The sequence below is a fragment of the Necator americanus genome, chromosome X, assembly GCF_031761385.1.
Source record: "Necator americanus strain Aroian chromosome X, whole genome shotgun sequence".
NCBI classification, from domain to species: domain Eukaryota; kingdom Metazoa; phylum Nematoda; class Chromadorea; order Rhabditida; family Ancylostomatidae; genus Necator; species Necator americanus.
The window spans coordinates 1,393,399-1,415,617 of NC_087376.1; the positions used below are offsets into that span (position 1 = coordinate 1,393,399).

Genomic DNA, 22,219 nt, shown 5'->3' on the forward strand with positions numbered 1-22,219 from the left:
GGCACAATTGGAATTCCCTGAAACGTTGGAATGAAGAAGAATAAAAATGATATAGGCGCTGAAATTGTCAGAAATGAAGGGGAGGAAAAAGAAAGGGTTTGTTTTCACGTGGGACCTTGTTATTTACAGTACGTGTACTTCTGTAATGAGGACCCATTGTAAAATATTTGACGTTGAACTCATTCTCTGGATATATACACATGCAAAAAAAAATAAAGTGAAAAACATGAAGATACTTGTCTGCAGAGCGCATGGCTGCTATAAAAGTCGTGCAAATTTTAGGGTAATTAAAGGCATCACTCCACGAATCTGTGGCACGGAATCGTGGAGTGATGCCAGGTGGGGTATTCTTATACGGGACAGTAGATTATGGAGAGAGGTGTGATTCCGTCCATTTCTTCCTAATTGCCGTAAAAAATGGCCCGGAAGATACGGCTTCGGGTGTTCTGGCGGACTATTTTCTACAATGAGTTCGATTGGAGCGCGCCAGTCTTGTGCGGCGCCGCATCTTCCGGGTCGTTTTTTTACGGCAATTAGGAAGAAATGGACGGAATCACCCCCTCTCCATAATCAACTATCCCTTATAAGAATACTCCACCGGAAATCCGTACCACCTCAGATTCGTGGGGTGATGCCTTTAAAATATGACGAATTATTTTCGATGGACTTCTTGTTAGCAGAGCACGATTCTCTAATCCTTTCAGGATGTTTATGGTTTTCTTTTTAGGAAACTCCATAGCTCACTTGTTCTCTCGTCAGTATCGTGCATTGAGCAGGCCATCCTTTTCCGTAAATGTGCCTTATCATTTGTTCCATTTATTTATTTATTTATTTACGTGGTCATTCCTTTTATTTTTTGTTTCAAATTCTGTCATTTAATTTTTTTGGGTATAAAACGTCGAATATATTAAATAAGCTATTAGATACACGTGCTAACAAACATTTTAATGCCAAAATTTATTTCTATATTTACAAGTCCTGAATGCCAATGGAAGCATATAAGGAAAACAGCACAAATTCCGCATCATCTCATCTCAGAGATGATAATCGCATTGATTTATTGGTGGCCAGCAGAAAGCGATTTTCTCTTGTCTACACGAAAAAAAATACAACTAAGTAGAAGATGAATGAATGAAGAAGAAGAAGAAAAAGAAGAAAAAGAGTGGAGCGACAGAAACCGACCATAGTATCAAAGAAGATAAGCAGACAGTACAAATCTCATAAGATTCACTGTTCGAACATATTATAAATAAAATTCACGCAAAATTTTGGTTGAACTAAGAGGCATATTCTTGGAAAATACCTGTTTTTATGGACACACGTCTAAGGGTTTCGGTGGGATGATTGCCGCTACTTTAAATTGAAGAGAAAAAAATCCGCTAACATCAATGAATATTAACAGTAGTAAAGTACATAGTTCATGGAATGTTGTGCTTATAATAGTAACAAGAAAAAAAATACAGCCAGCAATAAAATAGGGCATTCACACTTAATTATATTAAAATAGAGAACGGCCAGACCTTGAGAGAGTGAGAGTGAGGAGAAACCCCTCCTGTAGAGCATGATAACAGCGGGCGAAAAGCAATTATTTAAACAAATTCTCTAATAAAACACTACTTTTTGCTTCAAAGTGCATTGCTTTACAGTTTAAATCCACAAAATATGTTAAATAAGCTATTCATTGCATTTGTTGTTACTGATTCGTCGGCGCAGAAACCACCTCAATGTCATCGTCATCCAGACTTGGAGGATTAGTTGGTCGATCCAATATTTCGACACTATCGTCCTCGTCATCAATTTCTTGCTTTTCTACCATCTCCGGCATACTTTCCGTATCCGGTGATAAGTCTTTGTTGATAATTTCCGGAACACTTTCACTGTCATTGATTTCTCGTTTATCCATGATTTCAGGTGAACTTTCACTTCCGCCACCTTCTGATTCCACGAATATCTCATCGGCGCCGGCTGTTTGCCTGACGAGAATCCGTAGTTCCGATGCTGTTTTGTTCAGTAACACTTCTGGACGGTCAAACTCCACAACCTAAAATGAAAATGAATGTAATGTAATTATATTACATAATTATTGATCGAATAGATGTGCGAGGTACAAGTAAATAGTACAGCTAGGAGGCAACAGTGCTCACCATAATAAAAATACAACTTTTGGAAAAAGAATTTTGTAACAACTAACTTTTCCTCCATCCATCATCAAAACCCTATCCAATCCATAAACATTTTCAAGTCGATGAGCAATTAGAAGAACGGTAGCATCTTGAAATACTTCCCTAATCACCTGGAATTACCGTATATTGATCACATCTTGGAAAAAAAGCAAATGAGGAACGCTGGCCGAAATACTCGAACCTTTTGGATGAGCTTGTCCGTCGACATATCCAAACTTGAAGTTGCTTCATCAAGTAGGACAATTTTTGCTTTCCTGGAACAAATCATGGATACTGTTGCCGAATTCTCTGACATCATTTCCAAACTCACGATAGCAATGCTCTGGCAAGGCAGAGAAGCTGCCGCTCTCCAACGGAAAAGTTCTCTCCACCTGTTGTAACCTCGGATTCTAGTTTTTTGTCGAGGTTGGAGATCTTAAATGAAGCAGATGTCACTGTGACTTACATGTAAAAATACAGTAACTTTCTGTAACAAAAAAAAATCACCAGTGTCTTGAGATACGTCTTCTCTAGTGCGGACCACAGTTCAGAATCGGTGAAAACGTTGTTGGGATCGAGATTTGAACGAACTGTTCCAGCAAAAAGTACTGGATCTTGTGGAATGAAGGACATAGCTCTAAATGGTCACAAGGATCGTTCGGGGAAACTTTGTTCGGTTCCTCTAACTAGTAGGTAACGTTCAAGATTGATTTTTCAAGAATGACAGGGAAAACTTGAAGGACCACCTACGCATCCAGAAAAGAGAACCCTTAAAAGCTGCTAGTCTTAACATAGCCAACTACAGTACTTTTACGGATGTAAAGAGTAGCCTCGTTAATAATTTCACTGCTGATCCAATTTAATCGCTTTCATTTCATTATTGTAAAAAATTTTCCAACAAAGTAATCTCAAAAATCTAGTTCTTTAATGATCTATGGGGATCTATGCTCATTCCCTGCCATTTCTGAAAACCACACTGTGAATTCCATTTAGTAGCAGAAAAAGCTCAGGAAATAACATTATCTTTAATTTCTTTGTAATGAATTAATTTAATTTGGTTTTTTTATTCGTATTTTCGCAATATAACTCACTTTCTCAATGTGTGCAGTCCAATTGTTGCGATATCGACACCATCAATAAAAATTCGACCCCATGTAAGGGGATAGAGCCGGTACAAAACATTTCCTAGAGATGATTTTCCTGAAAATTACAAAATTACATATAAATTCCACGTTTTTGACTAATTCTCTCCCGCGTTCCCCTAACCTGATCCAGTTCTTCCGATTACACCAATTTTTTCCTTCGGTTTTACCTCAAAGGTGACGTCATTCAAGGCTAATGGAAATTTGGGACGATAACGCAGCCTGGAAGGTCGTCATTCATAAGAAAATAGATCCACAATGCAGATTTGAAAAAAAGTTAATAAAAAATCCATTTACTACAACTCTTACTGGACTTTTACTTCATAGGAAAAGTTATTAGAAGCTAAGTTGAACATGTAAGAAGTTTCAACAAAAGCTGTTGGGACTCTATCGGGATTTTCGGGATCTCTGTCGATTTTGCATGAATTCGAAAATTAAAATTTCCCTAAACATACTTTACACTCTGGAAATCAATTTGTCCATTCTGTGGCCATTCTTTCGGTACGTCAATTCCTTTTCTGGTCTCCCAGTTTCCTTCAGATTGAATGGTCTAGACAAAATGAACGGTGAGAAATAAGAAAAAATTAGAAAAAAAAAGAAAAAATTTCAGAAAAAAGTCGAAATTACTTCGGAATAGTAGGCGACACGTTCAACAGAAGTCATTTTTGCTTCCAATTCCGTTTGTGTACGTACGGCAAACTGGAAGATACCGCTCATCTGAAAAATGAAGGATTTTTTTTTTTATCACCGAAATCTAGGTAAATTCATCCTTAAACTTTTTCAACTGATATAAAATTTATAAGAACAACCTGTACAGCAAATGCCAATGCCATTCCTGCATCTGCAGGTGATAATGTTCCAGTAAGAATAACAATAAAGAAAGCAACAATTGAAGTGATCATCACAACAAGCAAATCCAACCAAACCGCTAACCATCGCATAGCCGATTGAAACATGAACACAGCTCCGCTGAAATCGAACCATACATCTCATCATTGACAAAAAAGTGCCAAGAATTTCAAGGATAACTATTCCGATCGCGTAGAAAGTCTAGCAAGAACAACTGGTAGAGAATCAAAAGAAAAGAAGGGAAAAATGAAGTGGAAATTATTTTTAATTTTCTTCTTTTTCTTTTACAAAAATTACTTACTTAAAAATTCTTATTTTATTTTAAAATATTAAAAAAAAATTCTTGGCTTGTATTGAATAACGTATTCATGTGCTAATCTTTTTTATGGTGTATATTTGTGTTATTCGCTCTTTGAATGCTCCGTTCATACACACACGGACAACCATGTAATGAATGAATGAATGAATGAACGAATGAATTAATGAATCAATGAATGAATGAATTAGTGAATCAATGAATGAACGAATAAGTGGATGTCTGAATGAATGAATAAATAAAGAAATAAACTAATTAATCTAAGCCTTATAATGTAGCTTGTAAAAAACGTTCTTTTCACCATTGTTCACCCTCTATCCATGATAAGCGTAGATAATCCAGATTCAGAACTAACCTGTTCGCATCAAGTCGCTGTTTGAGTGCTTCCAAAAAACGATTTGACTGTCCATACGAATGAATACAAGCTAATCCTTCTACAGTAGCTGTGATATGATCGAAAAGTGGAGATCGAGAGATATTTTCGGAACGTTTTAAGCTGAAAATATCCACATCATCCTTACTCATCAATACAGTTCACTGGACGATATTAAAATACCGTACCTTCTTATTCCAGCCCTAAAGCACATGACAAAAAGTAGGAAGATAGCGAATAAAGGAATACAAGCTATAAGAAATGCTGGAAATACCCATGCGATAACAAGCAAAAATCCAATACATGTTATCATATTCTGGAGAAAAACTTCGGCGGTGAACGGTAACTTCACATCAACTAAAAATATAGGATTTTCTACAAACATATTCAAATTCCAAAAACAAATTAGTGCTGTTTGTCAAAGATTTTGTGTTTAATAATAGTAATAATAATAATAATAATAATAATAATAATAATAATAATAATAATAATAAGAAGAAGAAGAAGAAGAAGAAGATAGATAAATTAATTAATCCGAGAAATTTCCTCCACTCTAATCTCAACGGATAGTCGTTCAAAAATTCCAATTATTTCTTTTTCAATTTCAATTACGAACCATTTTGTTTAAGATGTGCCAAAAATTAAAAACAAAAATAAACAATTTGTCATTCAATGCGATGAGAGAAGAAAAATTTGATGAGATTAAGTGTGACGTTCTTATCGTGGATAGAAATGACAAAATAATGAAAAAAAAAATTACTCACTCTCGTCCATATCCTTAGAAAATCGGTTCAAAATACGTCCGGTTGGTGTGGAATCGAAGAATGCTATAGTACCACGAATTACCGACGAGAACATATTGTTGTGAAGTCGACTTGCTGCATTAAGTGATACCTTCAAAAGTTTATTTGAACCATATGAGGACGATAAGGGATAAAGAGGCATGGAACTATACTTGGAGGACATCCAGAAAATAGAAAAAGAGTTCAAAGTAGAGAAAACACGGAAAAGCGCACAGTTCTCTACGTTAATCATGAGTGCGACGAGATCAGACTTATTCTGGATGTTCCTTTCAGATTCGATGTGAAATGAGGTACTTATAAGGACGTGTAAATATCCAGACCCAATAATTAGAAGGATATCAATCTCCTGTTTTTAGTAGTACAAATGGGGACTGGTATGGAAGTAGGACTTCAGGGATAAAGCTCGTAATGCATGTTTGTTTTTGTTGTGATGTTGTTGTTTACTTTGTTAACTTGTTTAAAATCGTCGCAAAGAATATTTGTCAGCGACAGGACTGAATTCACTTTAATTTCGGTAATGAATGAAGTCAAAAGCTATAAAAAAGCTGGACTTCTCACTAATTTTTGCATCCTGGGAAGAACAAGGATTAAGACAAGCGTTAATAAAATTATTAGAATACTTTGAAAGGAAAAAAATAAGTTTACCTTCACAAAGATCATCGCTTTAATAAGTCCTGAGACGAAAAGTATCACAAGTGAAATCCCATATACAGTCGAATAATACGGTGTATCAGGACTATCGGCCAAACTACCTTCTGAATGTAGACGAACACTGCCGTTCACTTGGACTAGCTAAAGACTAAGCTATGATAACTAGTAACATTTAAGGATAAATCCACACTAATTAATATCTACCTCCTCTCCATGACCGGTTTTTAACCATCGTGACAGCCAAAATGTGGAAAATATCGAAGCGGATACGTTTAGAATAAAGGCGGCCAGGAGAAGTACCCAAACTAAGAGACTTCCAGCTGCACGCACATAACTTCTAAATAATCGTACCGTATAATCATTAAAATCCAGTCATAACAACTACAAAAATGTGGTACTGTATTACTTGTAAATAGAAAACGACATCCCTGCCAATCCATAATCTTCCTCATCATCCACAATTTTACCTGCAATGTTAAAAAATAATATTCGCACAATTAATAGCAAGTTCTTAAACTTTGATTGATCTACTCGAGCTTTAGCCAAGATTGTTATAAATCTTCTTTATTAACTAATAGCTAACTTTACGGCGTTATTAGCGGGTTAGTAATAACTCATTCCGAAGATATTTTTTCCTGGAATTTTATAAAATTTCACATCATGACCTCCTATCAAAAAGTGGAGAAATTAAGGGAAATCATGTATCACGAAAGCGATGCAATTAGGATCCTGGAAAATAAAGAGTTTGGGTTCCAGATTACTATGAGTGTGGCGACGCTCAACTCCCCTCATTGTCCTTAAAAAAGACGGTGTGAGAAACGATATTATTCCTACGAGATACGTTAGAACGCCCTTCTACACGCTCTAGTCCCTCAGCAGTCCGGTTTCTCGGTTTTACTTGAATAGGCTGCTGAGGAGATCTCATTGATCTCACGACCGCTCGCAACCGCGCGCGGCCACGCTCAATTCCTCGCCATCAGGAACTATAAACTCTATATTTTCATATAGAGACCTCATTTTCGTGATATGTCCTTCAAAAATGAGGAGAAGGGGTTAAAAAGTTCCTTATTTCGGTTGCGATCGATTCCTATACGTTGGGCAAACAAATACGATCTTGTCTTAACTGCGTTACTTCAGAAATCGGATAAATATCCAAGTAGGGAGTTCGTTCTCTAACAGTTTAACATTTTGATAAAAATTAAATTCTCGTCGGCATAAAAAAGCGTAAAAAAGTGAGGATTGTCTCTGGAGCTGCAAAAATTATAAAATATCTAAAATTTAGATAGTAACTAAAATCCGGAAAACTTTAGCATTTGTAAAGGTCAGAACTTAGCAAATTTATTGAATACAAGAGCAAACCAACTAACCTTTCGTGTCATCATCAGCAATAAGTTTTGCACCAGGATCTTTGATATCCACAATATCTTCGATCTTCAAAAATATATCATATATAAATAAAAATTGTGTCGAGAAAAATTGAAAGAAAAACTTTGCGTCAAAAAAACCCTGTAGTAACGTACTTTGTCGAGATCCTCCTCCGATGGCGAGGACAATCGTCCTTCTTGGTTCGAATTGTCCAGAATACTTTCATGAGTAGAAATTTCTTCTAGAATACGGTAGCTGTTATAGAAAATCGAAGAGATTCTGTTAAGCTGAGCAAAAATCAATTTAAAAAAAAATTAAAAAATGATAAATCTAAGACATGCGAAGCCGGGACATAGTTATTTCACTACTGGGATCTGAAACCTGGATTGTGGTCGTACCTTGAACTTTTGCACTATCACAATATTCCTTGTATTGAGCACATGTCGCTAGGAGCTCATCGTGCGATCCGTGCGCGACAACTCGTCCACTATCCATGAATATCACACGATCGCATTGCGATAGGCGCTTAAAAACAAATATTCACTTGATCTTCAAAAAAGGAGAACGCATGAGGGTTAGAGGCTAGACCTGTGGATCCGTGGTGACCATCACAACGGTCTTGCTAGACAGAACGTCAAGGATAGCATTTTCGAAGATTTTCTCGGAAACCTTAAATTTCGTTACTAACGAATAATCTGCGATTAAATCGAAATAGAAAAAAACGAACAAAATCAAACCTTTTTATCCAGGCTAGAAAATATGTCATCTAAAAGATATATATCCTTGTGAGCAAAGATCGCACGTGCCAAAGAAACGCGCGCCTTTTGCCCGCCGGAAAGTGTAGCACCTCGTTCGCCGATCTGCAATAAAAATAAATCTTTTTCGTCTTTATTTTTAGATAAAATATTATTTTAAAAAACCGAAATAAGTGGAAAATAATAACGCATACATGAAAAAATAAAATAAATCTGTTACACACTTCCGTTTGATCTCCAGCAGCTAACGATTCCATATCCTTTGTCAGTTGACAGCTACTTACAGCCTGAATTATATTGGGTAGAAAAGAAATCAATCGATTGATTTCGTCCTGAAGATTGAGAAAAAATCTGCTCAATCACATACCTTATAATATCTTTGAGAATTCATAATCGAACCGAAAAGAATATTTTCCTGGACGGTAGCGTTTTGGATCCATGGTATTTGTGGTGCGTATGCAAAAGTTCCGCCGACCTCTATATCGCCATTTATGGTGAACATCTAGAAGTGAGGAATAAATAGAAGGCATATAGGATTATTATTTATATTTATTTATAGTTTTATTATTTACATTATTTATCACTACTATTTGAGGCCAATAATTCCTTTCTTATTTGAAAAGAAATGAAAATAAAGACAAAAAATGGCACTTCAGTTTTTATAGGAATTTTAATAGTTGTTGAGAAGTATGTATCTTATCCACAAAAATTACGGATACTCACATGTCCAATGATGCTGTTAAGCAGTGCACTTTTTCCACTTCCAACCGCTCCACAAATTCCTGTCAACTCTTTTTTCCTGATGATTAATGTAATGTTATCCAAGGTGAACGCGGATTCCTGGGTATCCACAGGCGTTGCTTCTGTAGGCGTTGCAGTCGATTCAACTTCAAGAAAAAAAGTCTTGGTACTCATCCCTTATGTCATCAGGTCATCATTTAACAGAAAATAAATCCATAAATAAAAAACAACGTTATTTTGCAAAAATTCAGGTTCAGATAGGAAATTAAAGGATCGTACTCACCATTTGGTCGACTCCAAGTGAGGGTAGCGCTACGGAATCGAATCGCCACATTTTGATCCTGAGTATGTGGTTGTACTCCTTCCCATTGTTCGCTCTAAACACTTTTTTCTTCCAGAGAATTACTGTGTGAATTTTATATTTCGTTTAATTATAGCCTTTAATTACACGGAATCAAAAAATCGTAGTAAAATCTTACTAGTAAGATCTCTTGAATTCTTCGAATTGCAACAATTGCTTCAGCGAGATATCTGCTTCCATATGGAATCATTCTTATACCAAATAACATCACAAAAAATACAGTGATCGCAGAAAATGCCTGAAAAGAAAAGAAAAATAATTCTCAAAGACTTTCCTTTGTGAAAATTTCGATTGACTGTGATTTCTGGAAGAAAAAATACCGAAGAGAAAGGAGTCAAACCGGAACTCAAAAGAACAAGAAGGCGCGGGATGATACTTGGAGGTTAGCTATCAAAAACCCAGATGTTGGGATATGGGAGGTGTGTAAGAGTCCAGAAACATCAGTTTCAGGTGATCTTTTGCTTACTCGGAAGGATAACGTCAATAACTCCATAAAATCCACGATAAGAAAATGACTATAGCGGGAAAGTAGTTTTAGAAGACAAAATAATGTGCTAAACTTGTATAATCACAAAGTAAAAGCTACAGAAGCTACTGTTAGAGTATTCAGGAGAGAAAATCCAGGAAAAGATAATATTCTAGCTATCACTCACATCACTAGCCAATAGATCATGCCCTGATAGTACTACTCCTAGAAAAGTAAGGATTGCAGCTACCACAGGAACAACCGGACCACATGCTATAGCTAACGATTGAGCGTATCCAGCTGTCTGGATGTCGACCTTCTCGGCGTGACGCATTTCTGGAAAAGTCGATTCGTACCAAGAAGAAATAAAGTTGAGGATGAGAATGAGGGAAACTACGAATTCAGTTAAAAAAAAAAAACTTACGTTCAATTCTTCTCGAGAAGCTCTCCTCCATACAGTTTATTTTGATGATACGAATGCAGCGTATAATCTCACCCATAAGGCTGATCCTTTTCTCCGTTTTCTCTATGGCATTATTACGACAACGGACCATTGTCTTTCCCAAGCCATACTTGAAAAAAAAAGAAAAAAAATTAGATTTAAAAAAAAGAAAAGTAGGTGGTTATATATGACACCATCTCACCTGAATAACATCGAAAATGAAAAAGACAAGGATCCCAAGCAGCGACCATCGTCCAACTACAGCAAGCAGGTACCCAACTCCGCCTATAACGAACCAAATTAACTAGATTAATTTTAAAAAATTAGCTAGGAGAAAAAAAAAACTACACCAACCAATAAGCACAAGCGGTCCTACGATCACAAGCGGCGCAAATGTAACAGCGTCAAAAAGTCGTTGTCCATCGTTTGCAAACATGTTCACAAACTAAAATGACCAAAATTGAGGGATAATCGAGGGATGAGGAGGTCTGTAATCCGCATCGAACATTTCTACCTCAGCAGCAGTCCTTTTCCCTACATTACGTGCACCAAGGATACGCTTAAAGAGTAATCCTAATAGGGCACCTCGAACACGGATACCTGTACGGTATGATACGGCCCATGTTGCACCATACGATAAAACGCGAGCAACTTCTACCTGAAATGAAATTTTTGGAAAAGTCTCTAACTCAATCTTTGAGTCAGTGGATGAGTCAGTTGGTATTTGAGAGGGATAGCTAGTCAGAAATACTGATAATTTCAGTTGAACAGCGCGACCCGACGAAAAAGAAGAACAATTTTATAAATAAAATGCCTAATAATGCAATAATATAATATAATATATAATAAGTATTCGTCCGATATTGCCTGACCGATATACGGTATAAGGAGTTGAATCGGGTTTCGCGGTCACTACTAGCAACCCTTTCTGGTTATCGAGCTTTCTAGATTACCGTTTCACCCGAAAATAATTTTGTATCAACCGAAAATAACTTTGTTTCAACGTAAACACTCCTGAGCCTCTTCCCTCCGCCACCAACTGATAAGGTGATTAGAGATAGTATCTAGAAGTTAAGAGGGAACATTTCACTATATGGGTCCCATTACCACTACGAGTAGTGTCCATAACTAACTAATTTATTGATTCGGTAATATTACAAGGTATAGGGCAGATAAAGCGTATTATTTAAACACTTGATTGACAAATAATAAATAACAATTACTGTCATATCAGACACCAGCGAATCGATTGGTTTAAGGCGGTGGGGAGGAAAGTCAAGGCGAAAACTGTGCGAGTTACAGCAGACGCGTCGCGGTGACACGGCTGAAGAAATTCGAGGACAACTAGGTACTGTATTGTATTATTGTACTGTATTACATTCAAAGCAGAAAACGGTTTCTTCATAGAAAAAAAAATCTGACTAATGGAAATCACAGAATTTCACGTGAAACATTCCAGATCTATGTGAAATTTCTCTTTTTTTTTTCTCGTCAGCAGCAGAGAATGCAGCAAAGAACTCGACAATTTTATGACTTGAAGGTGACTGAGAGGAGGTGACATTTATCGGAATAACATGATCAAAAGATGAAAATTCACATTTCAACTAATCTTTTTCTGATCACCAGGTACTGCAGCTGTGCTGATAGAAATGGTTGCTTTTATTGAAAGCATCTGCCTTCAACGCAACTTTTTTTTGCGTTTTTTTTTTTCAGGGTCGTAAATGAAATTAGAAGCGTTATCAAGTGCTATCTGCAGAGAACTGGCAACAATTTTCGGAATGCGTGGGATCAATGGAAGGTCCAAAGATGACGGTAATATCAAAGCTTCGAATAGAGCGTCCGATAAAAGCTAATGTTGAAGATCACTAATATTAATATTATATCATTATTTATTAATTAATAATAACGCGCTGCTTTTATGGATAAAGAAAGTTAAAATGTGACCGAAGAGACGTTTACAAATGTATAAGAGAAAATAAGATATGAAAATTGAGTCGATTAAAAAATAGACTCTAAAAGAATACAAAAAAAAAACAATCTGCACCCACCAATCCGATGGATATGACAAGAAAAATCCCAAGACGATAGTTCACTGGTTCACCTTCCAAAGGAGGTCGTTCGGCAAATTGCACAAGCCCTTAAGTATCCGGAAGTAGACGCTTAAATCCAGAGTAATTCATTTAAATTCAAAATTAATTATTTACCTCTTATAAGACATGTTGGACCGATGAATCCAAAGATTAAACAGAAGAGAAACACGCCACATGCGGCCCACAACCGTGTCTTGATAAATCGAAATAAAGCACGAAAAAGTGAGGGGCTTTGAGGATTTCGTTTCAGCTCATCATCCCAAAGTACTTCCATCCTGGAACAATCAAGGCTACTCCTTAAGTAAGTAAGTATTAAGTAAAAAACTAAAGATAATGAATATAAGCAGTTAGTACTATTCAAAATCTTCGGAAAGCTTGATTTTGCCAACGTTATGACTCGAATATTTGTAGACGACCCGTTTTGCATCCTTCGTTTCCCGGACAAATTTTTAGTGGATTATTTGTAAAATCAAATTTACTTGTTGAAGGCGCCATTTTCATTCTATTTCACTCCTATTTCCGCTTCACTTTCTTCCAAAATACCCTCTGCGCCCATAGAAGTGCTTCTCTTGGATGTGAATGAAGTAATTAACTGTATTATGGATTTATTCTACATTCGATGAGTCCTAACTCAAATCCTTGACGAAGGATCGCCTTTTACAAGGATTTCAGTTGAAGTTTCATCAAAACAAATGTGTTATGTTATGTGAATATTTTAATGTTATTTATTTTTTGCTGAATTCCCGAAGACAAATCCTGCACTTACAAGGATTTTTACTAAAAAATCTACAAAATATTTCTCGATTATAACAAAGTCTGGACGCATAATTGCATCCGTATCTAACGTCATTCTTGCATCACTATGACACCCGTCGCGATAACGTTTGCCTACATGGCGATTCATGGTGTCCTAGCACCTGCTCTCTCATCTTATGTTACTGTCATAAACGCGAAAAAAAAACCCGATATACACAGACAAATATCAAAATTTTAACGCAGGAAAAAATAGGAAATTCATGACTAAGAAACCATCCTTCTTATATTGTGTAAATAACCGTCTGATTATCTGATTCCACTCACCTAGCCATATTTACATTACTAGCATCGTAAATGCTGCAATTCCATACTTGATCCTTGTCTAATTTCCCTTTGAACGCCGAAAATAAATATTCAAATACCCAACTGTAGGTAACGAACGAGAATAGACCAGACTCGTCAATTTTAGCGCCACCTTTGACACCAGTTCTACAAAAATACCTCATTAAAATTGCTTTCAAAAATAAACTAATAGAAAAAATATACACTGAGGAGAATTTGTTCCAGAAACGTACCTCTTCCCTTTGCGAATAGGTACCATATTTTTTAAGGAAGAAATGTAACGTGTCATGGTCTTCTTTGCCCCTCCATGAGCATACCTCTCAGCCGGATCAATGGCCATACTAAACCATATACATATTTCATTAATAGTTCAAAATATACTAATATTTTTAATAATTTGTATTTTTAGAGTAATAACAAAGTCTGAGGAGCACAAAAAGCTGTAATAGCTAGAAAACAGGATATTACGAACAAATATGATTTCGCTCTGGAATCGATGCATTGTGTCTTGAATGAACGCTGAAGCCACATCCAAAATATATACCTTCAAGGGGACAGATCCAATGGATATAAGGATTTCAACTGTTTTTTTCCTCTCCCTAACCGCTACTACTTGGTTGATTTCCGGATGCCAACTTGGTGGAATTGCACTTCGCTGCGTAATGTACAGACGTATCCAATGACAAAATGGTTGGATACGTGAGTACATCCGTCTCGTCATCCGTGAACAAGTTTTTTTATCGAATAGGAACATAAACAACCCATGTCCATTTATCCGCTTGAGTGAATTTATCCAGTTGGTTAAATCATATTGGACACAGGCACTAAAGCCATGCTTCTCACGAAATCGAAATTATATTAACTGAAGGATTTACGAGAAAATGTGTATTTATATAAAATGTTAGAGGATTTTTCAACGATAAAGTCCAGAAAAATGTTCGGAAGTGATCCGTAAGCAGCAGAAGAGTCAAAAGAACAAAAGTACAGTTACTAACTACATATGATGCACGTACGAGGAAGAGATAATGGAGAAATGTGTGCACAGAATCTGACCATTTACTGAGTTGTCAAGACGTATCATCAGGAAAAAGTACAACACTATGCAAAAGGGGACTGTCCAAGACATCATTCAACGTGGAAACACAGACAAAATATCCAGAAACATGAGAAATTGGGCGAAGAAAATTCGCAGACGGAATATAAAAGTTCCAGTCTATCCACCAGCGGTAGAAAATCGACTGTGGAGAGTTCGGATATGGTACGGTAGGATTGAACGCACTTCAGAAGTTATATACTCAGGCAAACGTGACATCATTGAATGTTCTGGAACAGAAACCGTGGATTCGAACTATTCAGTGCATCCAAAGAAAAAGAGACAGTGTATAATTCTCTGTGGAAAATTTTGGAGCGCATCTGGGACGCATTCCAGAGAAATAGAAGTCACAAGCGAACGTATTAAGGGCTGGTTAGATGAAGGACAAAGAGTTCCAGGATTTTAAGATTCAGAAATTACGTTCCACCATAAAATCCAATTTTGCAGATCCATTTCTAGAACAATCCACTGGTGTTTAAACTTTCATATAAAGCGAAAATTGACAGTAATTGAAAGGGAAATAACCTCAGAAGTTCGTATTATGATGATTTGTGAGGTTACGATTGAGGTATTTTCAAGTCTATTTTTTTTTCAAGTCGCTTGGATGCTAGGGAATAAATTGGAAAGCGATAACGGATTAGTAGGGTCAGACACAAAGCGAACTTCACATAATTGCTGTAAGCCAGCATCTCTTCTGAATACGTCAAACGGGGAGAATCGACGAACCCGGCAACAAAAACGTGTACTCTCCGAGAATGACGTCAATATTAAATGGCATATACTCTAATGAAATGAAGGTCCGCCTAGAAAAAGTGAAAAAAAACGTCTTCGAATGATGTCACTTAGAACGATTCACTAAAGGTAGTTTTGTAATGTTATGTGCTCGCACGAGGAAAAAAAAAACTTTTCTCAATATCTTACAAAATTTGTAATCACAATTAAAAAAAATTACCGCATCTAAACGCAAAACATAGAAAATTAGTTAAGAAAGAAGCGCTCCTTAATCGTGCATAGTCAATAACAATGTGAGGTGGACGCAGAGGAAAGCGAGGTGTGAGCCGAGTCCTTGAGGTTATTTACGTGAAATAAATGGAAATCACAAAGCTATGGGAGAAAATCGCACAAGTACCCCATTCTCTCAAGAAAAATTTCAAAAATTTGTACATTTCTACATTCTATTTCTATTTTCTTATTCAATGGATGTTTGAAATATAATTTTATGCATAACCCCAGATATAAAATGAAAAATCAACATCACAAAGGTCTAGTACGATTTTTCTTCGTGCAAACGGAAGTCGAGTGCAGAAAAATGGCTGCGCGGAGTAAATATCAATAGATGGAGCGGAAGAATGGCGTAGAGCAATCCTTGATTTTTGAGGGGAATAATTTTGTTGAGCAATAGTTGCATCCACAAATGCAAGCACTGCCTGCATCAATTCCAGAGAAGGAAGAAATCGAGAACTGCAAGAGAAGTACAGGGAGAAAAAACGAAAGAAGATCTTTTCCTCGACATTTCTGCAAATTTGCTGCGACGGAGAAAATTCCAGACATAAAAGAAATCCATTTTGAAAGGAAGCTCTCTGAATCATTCTACGTAGATATAGAAGAAGCGCGAAACTTGATAGCACATATAAGTGCAACAGCGGCGATCCTGAGTCGAGGAGAGCACCGGCTGGATTTCGGCGTTCGTCGAAATAATCGAAAACAAGTGCTGCTGAGGGAGGGGCACGCAGCCGCATGGAATCCCCCCTCCCATGACGCCACACGGACGGACGAAGGCCAAGCGCGGCGAGCGCCCGCAAGCCAGACTCTTCACCTTCTCGGCTCACTGCGTTAGCCCATGAATACGCACTGCGTTCATTATAAACAACGTGTTTACCCATCGATGGCCGGTGCGACGACGCTCCCACTACGTGCTCCTCGACGTCCGTACGTGGAGGAGGCGGACACGGTGGCGATGGCGGCGGTGTTCCTCAGGCAGCGGGCTCTCGCCTCCCACTCGAAAAAAGCGTTCGCTGGATATCAGCCTCTGGCTCTGCGCTCCGCACGCTGCTCCATCAGTCGAGCCCGAGGAGGTCCGCCGAATGAAGAACGCGAGGTCGACCGCGTATGAAAATAACTGCGGCGGCGGCGGCGGCAGACACCGACACCATCCCGGTGCGTATCAACGCTTGCTTATCGTACTATGTGAGTATTCACGTGACGCAGACGTCCAGGGAGCAGAGGTGATAACGGGGGTCCTGGCGGCATTCTTCGGTTCAAGATTGTTCGACAGCTTCCGACTGTGGAGGAAAGCATGAGCTGAAAGAAATGGATGACAAGAACCGAGGTTCCCCCTCCCACAATATTAGCTGGACGTCACCAAGAGCGCAACTGCGTCATCAAATAGATGCTAATCTCAAAAACTGCCTCAGAAAGCGAAAAGCGGACGTTCGACCCTGCGATTAAGCAATTTCTAGAATTTCTAAAAAGAGAAATCATTACTGGAAGAATTTCACAGCTATTTCTATGCAGAAATGATTAGCATTTCCTCATAGAAATGAGTGAATTGTTATCAATAGCCAGTAGTGATGAGCGGAAATTATGCATATTTCAATAAAATTATATGTTCATATTTTGAAATATTTTCGAACAAGCATAAACTGTCATTATTTCAGTCCTTTAAAAATAATTTACTCAATTTCCATCGACTAGAAAGCAGTCTAAGAAAAATGAAAAAAACTAGCATTTTATTCCGGAAATTCAGAGAATGCTTTATTCAAACAATGAAAAAAGAATGTAAAAATGTTTCGATGATAATAGGGATGCATAACGTTCTAGCTGACTTAGGATTCTTCCAGAATTACATTGACTGCAACCCAACATTAAGTACTATAGTAATTTATTAATAGGGATGCAGTTAAGTTAATTTCATTCAATTTTTTCCTGCTTACATGGGACCAATTCCTTATCGTCGAAAACTATGAAAGTGATTACAAATTTCTTTATAGCATAATCCGTAAAAAGACAAATATTCGGTATGTAAACATTATAAATAACATTATTGCGAGTTTTTAATGCAATAACCAGACCCCATGAATGTAACAACGGTACAATGGCAATCAAAATGGTATGCAGTATCTTTTGTACTGGATTTGCCGGAAGAATTCCCCACCTACAAAATCGGATGCATATCCGGACGATCTTTTTAGCTGCGAAACCGTTCGCTGACAATTTTTCAGCGTTTTTTTTAAAGAAAATTTCCCAGTTTCTGATTAAAGACATAGAAATTTTGATGTGGGCACAGAGAGAAAAGTATTTTAGCAGACATTTTCTGCTCTTCCGGAGAAGTCTAGGATTTAGAGACAGCATGTCATGCTGTTTTCCCTTGCAAGACATTTATCGACAAAGCTTCTCTGAAACATTCGTCACCGATGCATCGCGGTCAAGTCGTCTCACGCACTGAAAGTCATCCGATAAAAAAAAAAACTCATCCAATTTAGTTATGTATAGATTATATTGAACATGAATTTCCTGTGAATTTTCTGGAATCAGATGCTATTTTGGATTTAAAACGTTTTTTCGTTTAGCAAGGAGATCTTAAAAACCTCATTATTAGCCTTTAAAGAATAACTTGCAGTGATCTTTTCCAAAAATTTTTCAATTTTTAGGTCTTTCCATGCTTCTCTTTGCTTTAGGGATATTATAGGTGGATTCTGGTCACTAGACTAATTCTTAGAAAATGTATTAGTCTTCTAACTTCATTAATAATCATAACGGATAGGAATGAAAAAAATCCAGGCTTTTTCCAAATTATGCAGCAGCGATTCTCTTTAGAATCACTTCTGTTACATGTCTCTTTTCAGGTTAATCGATTGAAAATATGATATTTAATCCAAATAGGAAGCGAGAAAATTGACGAGAAGATGTAGAGAGCAAGAAATTTCAACCGACACCAGGGAAATCGTGGAATAGAGACAAAATGGTAATAAAAACGGTTTGGTAGCACAATTAATTAGAAAATCTTTTAAATAAGCAACAACTAACGAACAGAAAACTAAAAAGTAAAATTGAAAAGAATTTAAATTATTAATTTACTACATATTTACCATCTTGAAAGAATATCATGGATGGATGAGGGAATACTAGTTCATTTAAGTGGAGAGAATTCATTTTTCCTACAGAAGAACATTTTAAAATAATGGGAATCGTAATTATGATTATTAATTTGTGACAACAGCCCACCGTTGATGTAATTTCATCCAAATATTGGATGAAAAAAGTGGAAACAGAAGTAAACCAATCCTAGAGGACTGGAAAAATGCGAGAAAATGAGGATGCGTTGTGAGAGGAAAGGAAATGCGAAAGTTGAATACATAAGGGGGTGAATTAGTTGAGTAAGGTGTTAAGAACAAAAAGTGGACGACTTTGTTGGTACATAACTGTACCATCAAACATATCTGTGTACTTATAGAACATTCCGGACGCATCCACATGATTCATGTCCCTTTAACATAGGAAATTAGCATACAGTAGCGAAGAAAATGTGATGACGATGGCTATTCAAAAGAACTTGCTTCCTTCTCCTTGTTACTTGTACACCGTAGTGTACTTTGCCCTATGAATTTTCAACGAAACTGAAGTCAGGAGATTTTTCAAGTACACTCCATATTCTAAACGAATTTCCCATCGTACTGAAGCAATTACGTGTGGTAAACAAGTCGGAGGAGGAATCTGATTTGAGCACTTGGATTTTTGGGCATCAGGTCAGCTGAGAGCTGTGAGCTTTTGATATAAAATAAAAAGTAACAAAAGTATTTTGGGATAAGGGAAATCCAGTAGATGGTTTGAAACCAAGAGAAAATAACGAGGTCAACAACAAAACTGAAAACAGGGAACTGAAGAAATCTTCAGTGTTGTCGGAGCTATGAGAAGTAACCTCCTGGAGTACAACAGGATCGAAAATCACTTTTAATCTTTATCATGAAAATTTGGAAATTAATAAAATTAGTAAACTCATAAAAGAAAAGCCATAAAGCTCATAAAATCTGAAAAAAATGTTAGTTCATAATAGAAACGTTAAAAAAAATGGATGCAGAAAGCTGTAGGTGGAAAAAATAAGAAATTTTCTTTCCCTTGCCTAGAAGTGATAAGCGGAACAGAAAAATGGACTAAGCTTTCAAAATTCGTAGCGTTTAAAGATCCACAGAAGAGGTGGAGGTAGTTCCAAGAAAGATTTCAATTCTAACATAATTTTGGGATAACATAGGATGTTCTGGCCTACGTAACAACAAAAATATAGCCTCAAGCCGAGAATTTAGGCGAATATGACAAATGTGGACAGCGGCGAGAAGTTATTTCAACCCGTAGTCCAGGGAAACACATGGTGAGTCTGATGGACTTCTTAATATGGGGAGAATCGCAAAAAACGAGACTTTCTACACTGGTTCGCTGATTATTTGACCTCCTCAACTAGAGGGAAATTCCAAAATCATCTGTAATCGTAATTAGGAGTCATTTTTATTTATTGGATCCAAAAAAAAATCAAATGGAAAAGTAACAGGCAAAAAAAGAAAAAAATAACGGTCCATGAGATAGGAGGAGCCTAAAAGGAACAAAAATCAAATTGTATGCAGCGATAACCACATTTTTTCCTCATATTTACTGTTCGCAACTGTCAATCGTTACGATCAAACGAAAATTTATCTTAAAGAAGCATGAAATAAAATAGAAGATAGTGAAAAAGACCAAGAAAAAATTCTTTAAAATCCATAGCAATTAAATAAACCTGCTGGAAGATCTTTTTGAGAAGGGAACTCTAGGATAGACATCCACAGCACCGTCACCGTCACCTGGATCAAGCTGAACGTGCTCCTCGTTGTTCGTTACCATATCGTTGTTTTCACCTGTTAACTTTTTAATTGATATTTGATGAATATGTGGAAAACGTTAAAATAATTCAGTTAAGAAGTAGAAATGGCACCTTTCTTAAGAACCTTTTCTAGAATAATCTTAAAACGGTACTTCAAATCATAATAAATTTATTGGAACTGATTTAAATACAGAACAAGGAAAAACTGGTTGATCAGCAAAAAGAATAATATAGGGCACAACGGAGAAAATGATCAGTGAAAAACATGGAGACTTCCAAAAACTGATCAATTAGATCATCAGATCAAGATTTATTTACTTGTCATAATCCCTAAAAATATGGAAAAGGACCAGGCTAAATGTGAACAAAAACGAAGATTCACTTTGAAAAAAAAAACCGAAATTTGCAAAATACAGCAAAAAGGATAAGGGACAGAAGAAATTAATTACAAACAACCACTAAAACAAGAATAAACACTTGAAAATGGAGCAAATCCGGAAGAAATGAAAAGATATCGTAGTGAATTAGGAAGAACCTAAACAAAAAAAACATCGCATCCATCTTTCAATGGAAAAAAAACACTAAAAATAATAAATCTTATTAGCTATGAGCACAGATTCTGGAACAAAGCTCCTGGAAAAACCACAACAAAATTTAGGGAATGTAGCACACATTTATGATGTTCAACCACATTTTATCGTTGTATGGGTCCTTCTGGATCAATTCTGCGGATCGATGAGCTCCCTCCAATTCTGATCAGCACTGTGAACCTCAAAAATATAACTCTGAAGTGATTGTTTAGTTATTAATGGGAAAAAAAAGCTTAAGATGGTGTCCATGAGAAAGAAGATGAATAGGAAACGTGGAAGAATATGTTTCCTCAAAATTTAGCTCCTTCAACGTATTGGTTACTCAAAAAAAAAACCATTGAATTTCAATGAAAAAAGAATTCTAAAATGTTTTGGTCTGGTTGAAGCATTTGACATCGTACTGTATCAGTACCGTAAACGTGGAAATCGTGAAAGGATAAGGCTTATCAATCACAGAATTTAATATAGAATACGAAGGTTGCAGAAAGGTTTCACACGTGCTTCTTTGGAAAAAAAGCGTTGCTTTTCATTCTCAAATCACTAATGATTCCTAGGAAATCCGCATCAATGGAAACTAATCCGATAGACTGCTCCTATTCTTAATGATTTACAAAAAACCACCATTTCGCAGTTCTTAGTAATGTCTCGGAGCTTGACGCTAGAGGTCACGTGCGAGAACGTTCTCTAAAAACGCTTGCAATGTTTGTAGTTGAAATTAAATAAAATCAATATCCTCGCGGACAAACTATGAAAACTGGAGCTTCGTGGGTGGTCCAAAGCGGCCGCGTTCTGGATGGGGTATGGCTGGAGGCCGATGGAAAACGCTGAGTATATTGTTACCCGTTGAGGTAAAATGATATTTTCGGTGGTCCAGAACGATATTTTTGATTGCGTGGGAGGAGTGAAGAGGAGCGAATGAGCAGTAAATGCAATAGCAAGCAGCAAGCAAGCAATAAATGAATTCGGTCAAGGAGAAAAGAAGTCGAGGAAAATCCTGGAAGTAAGAGAGAGGGAAGTATAAAAAGTTTGTTAAGTAGGAGATTCAGTAGGTAGTAGATAAAATGAGGAAGA

The 22,219-nt window shown here is 36.8% G+C and overlaps 1 protein-coding gene across 1 annotated transcript; it reads right to left on the reverse strand.

Moving 5' to 3' along the window:
• Positions 1-1,693: 1,693 nt before the first annotated feature.
• RB195_021189 (uncharacterized protein) lies at positions 1,694-20,578 on the reverse strand (the record flags this gene model as incomplete). Its single annotated transcript, XM_064207802.1, has 36 exons — positions 1,694-2,041; positions 2,192-2,293; positions 2,365-2,437; positions 2,494-2,597; positions 2,670-2,799; positions 3,254-3,362; positions 3,429-3,526; positions 3,760-3,854; positions 3,932-4,021; positions 4,114-4,273; positions 4,825-4,965; positions 5,031-5,199; positions 5,607-5,736; positions 6,291-6,437; positions 6,501-6,633; positions 6,703-6,763; positions 7,664-7,727; positions 7,817-7,902; positions 8,060-8,186; positions 8,250-8,330; positions 8,399-8,521; positions 8,641-8,703; positions 8,784-8,918; positions 9,140-9,303; positions 9,441-9,534; positions 9,637-9,756; positions 10,172-10,320; positions 10,409-10,556; positions 10,629-10,711; positions 10,781-10,871; positions 10,941-11,084; positions 12,475-12,563; positions 12,631-12,791; positions 13,597-13,761; positions 13,848-13,955; positions 20,475-20,578. The coding sequence occupies 36 exons, from the start codon at positions 20,576-20,578 to the stop codon at positions 1,694-1,696; spliced, it is 4,389 nt and encodes a 1,462-aa protein (XP_064063683.1).
• Positions 20,579-22,219: the final 1,641 nt, after the last annotated feature.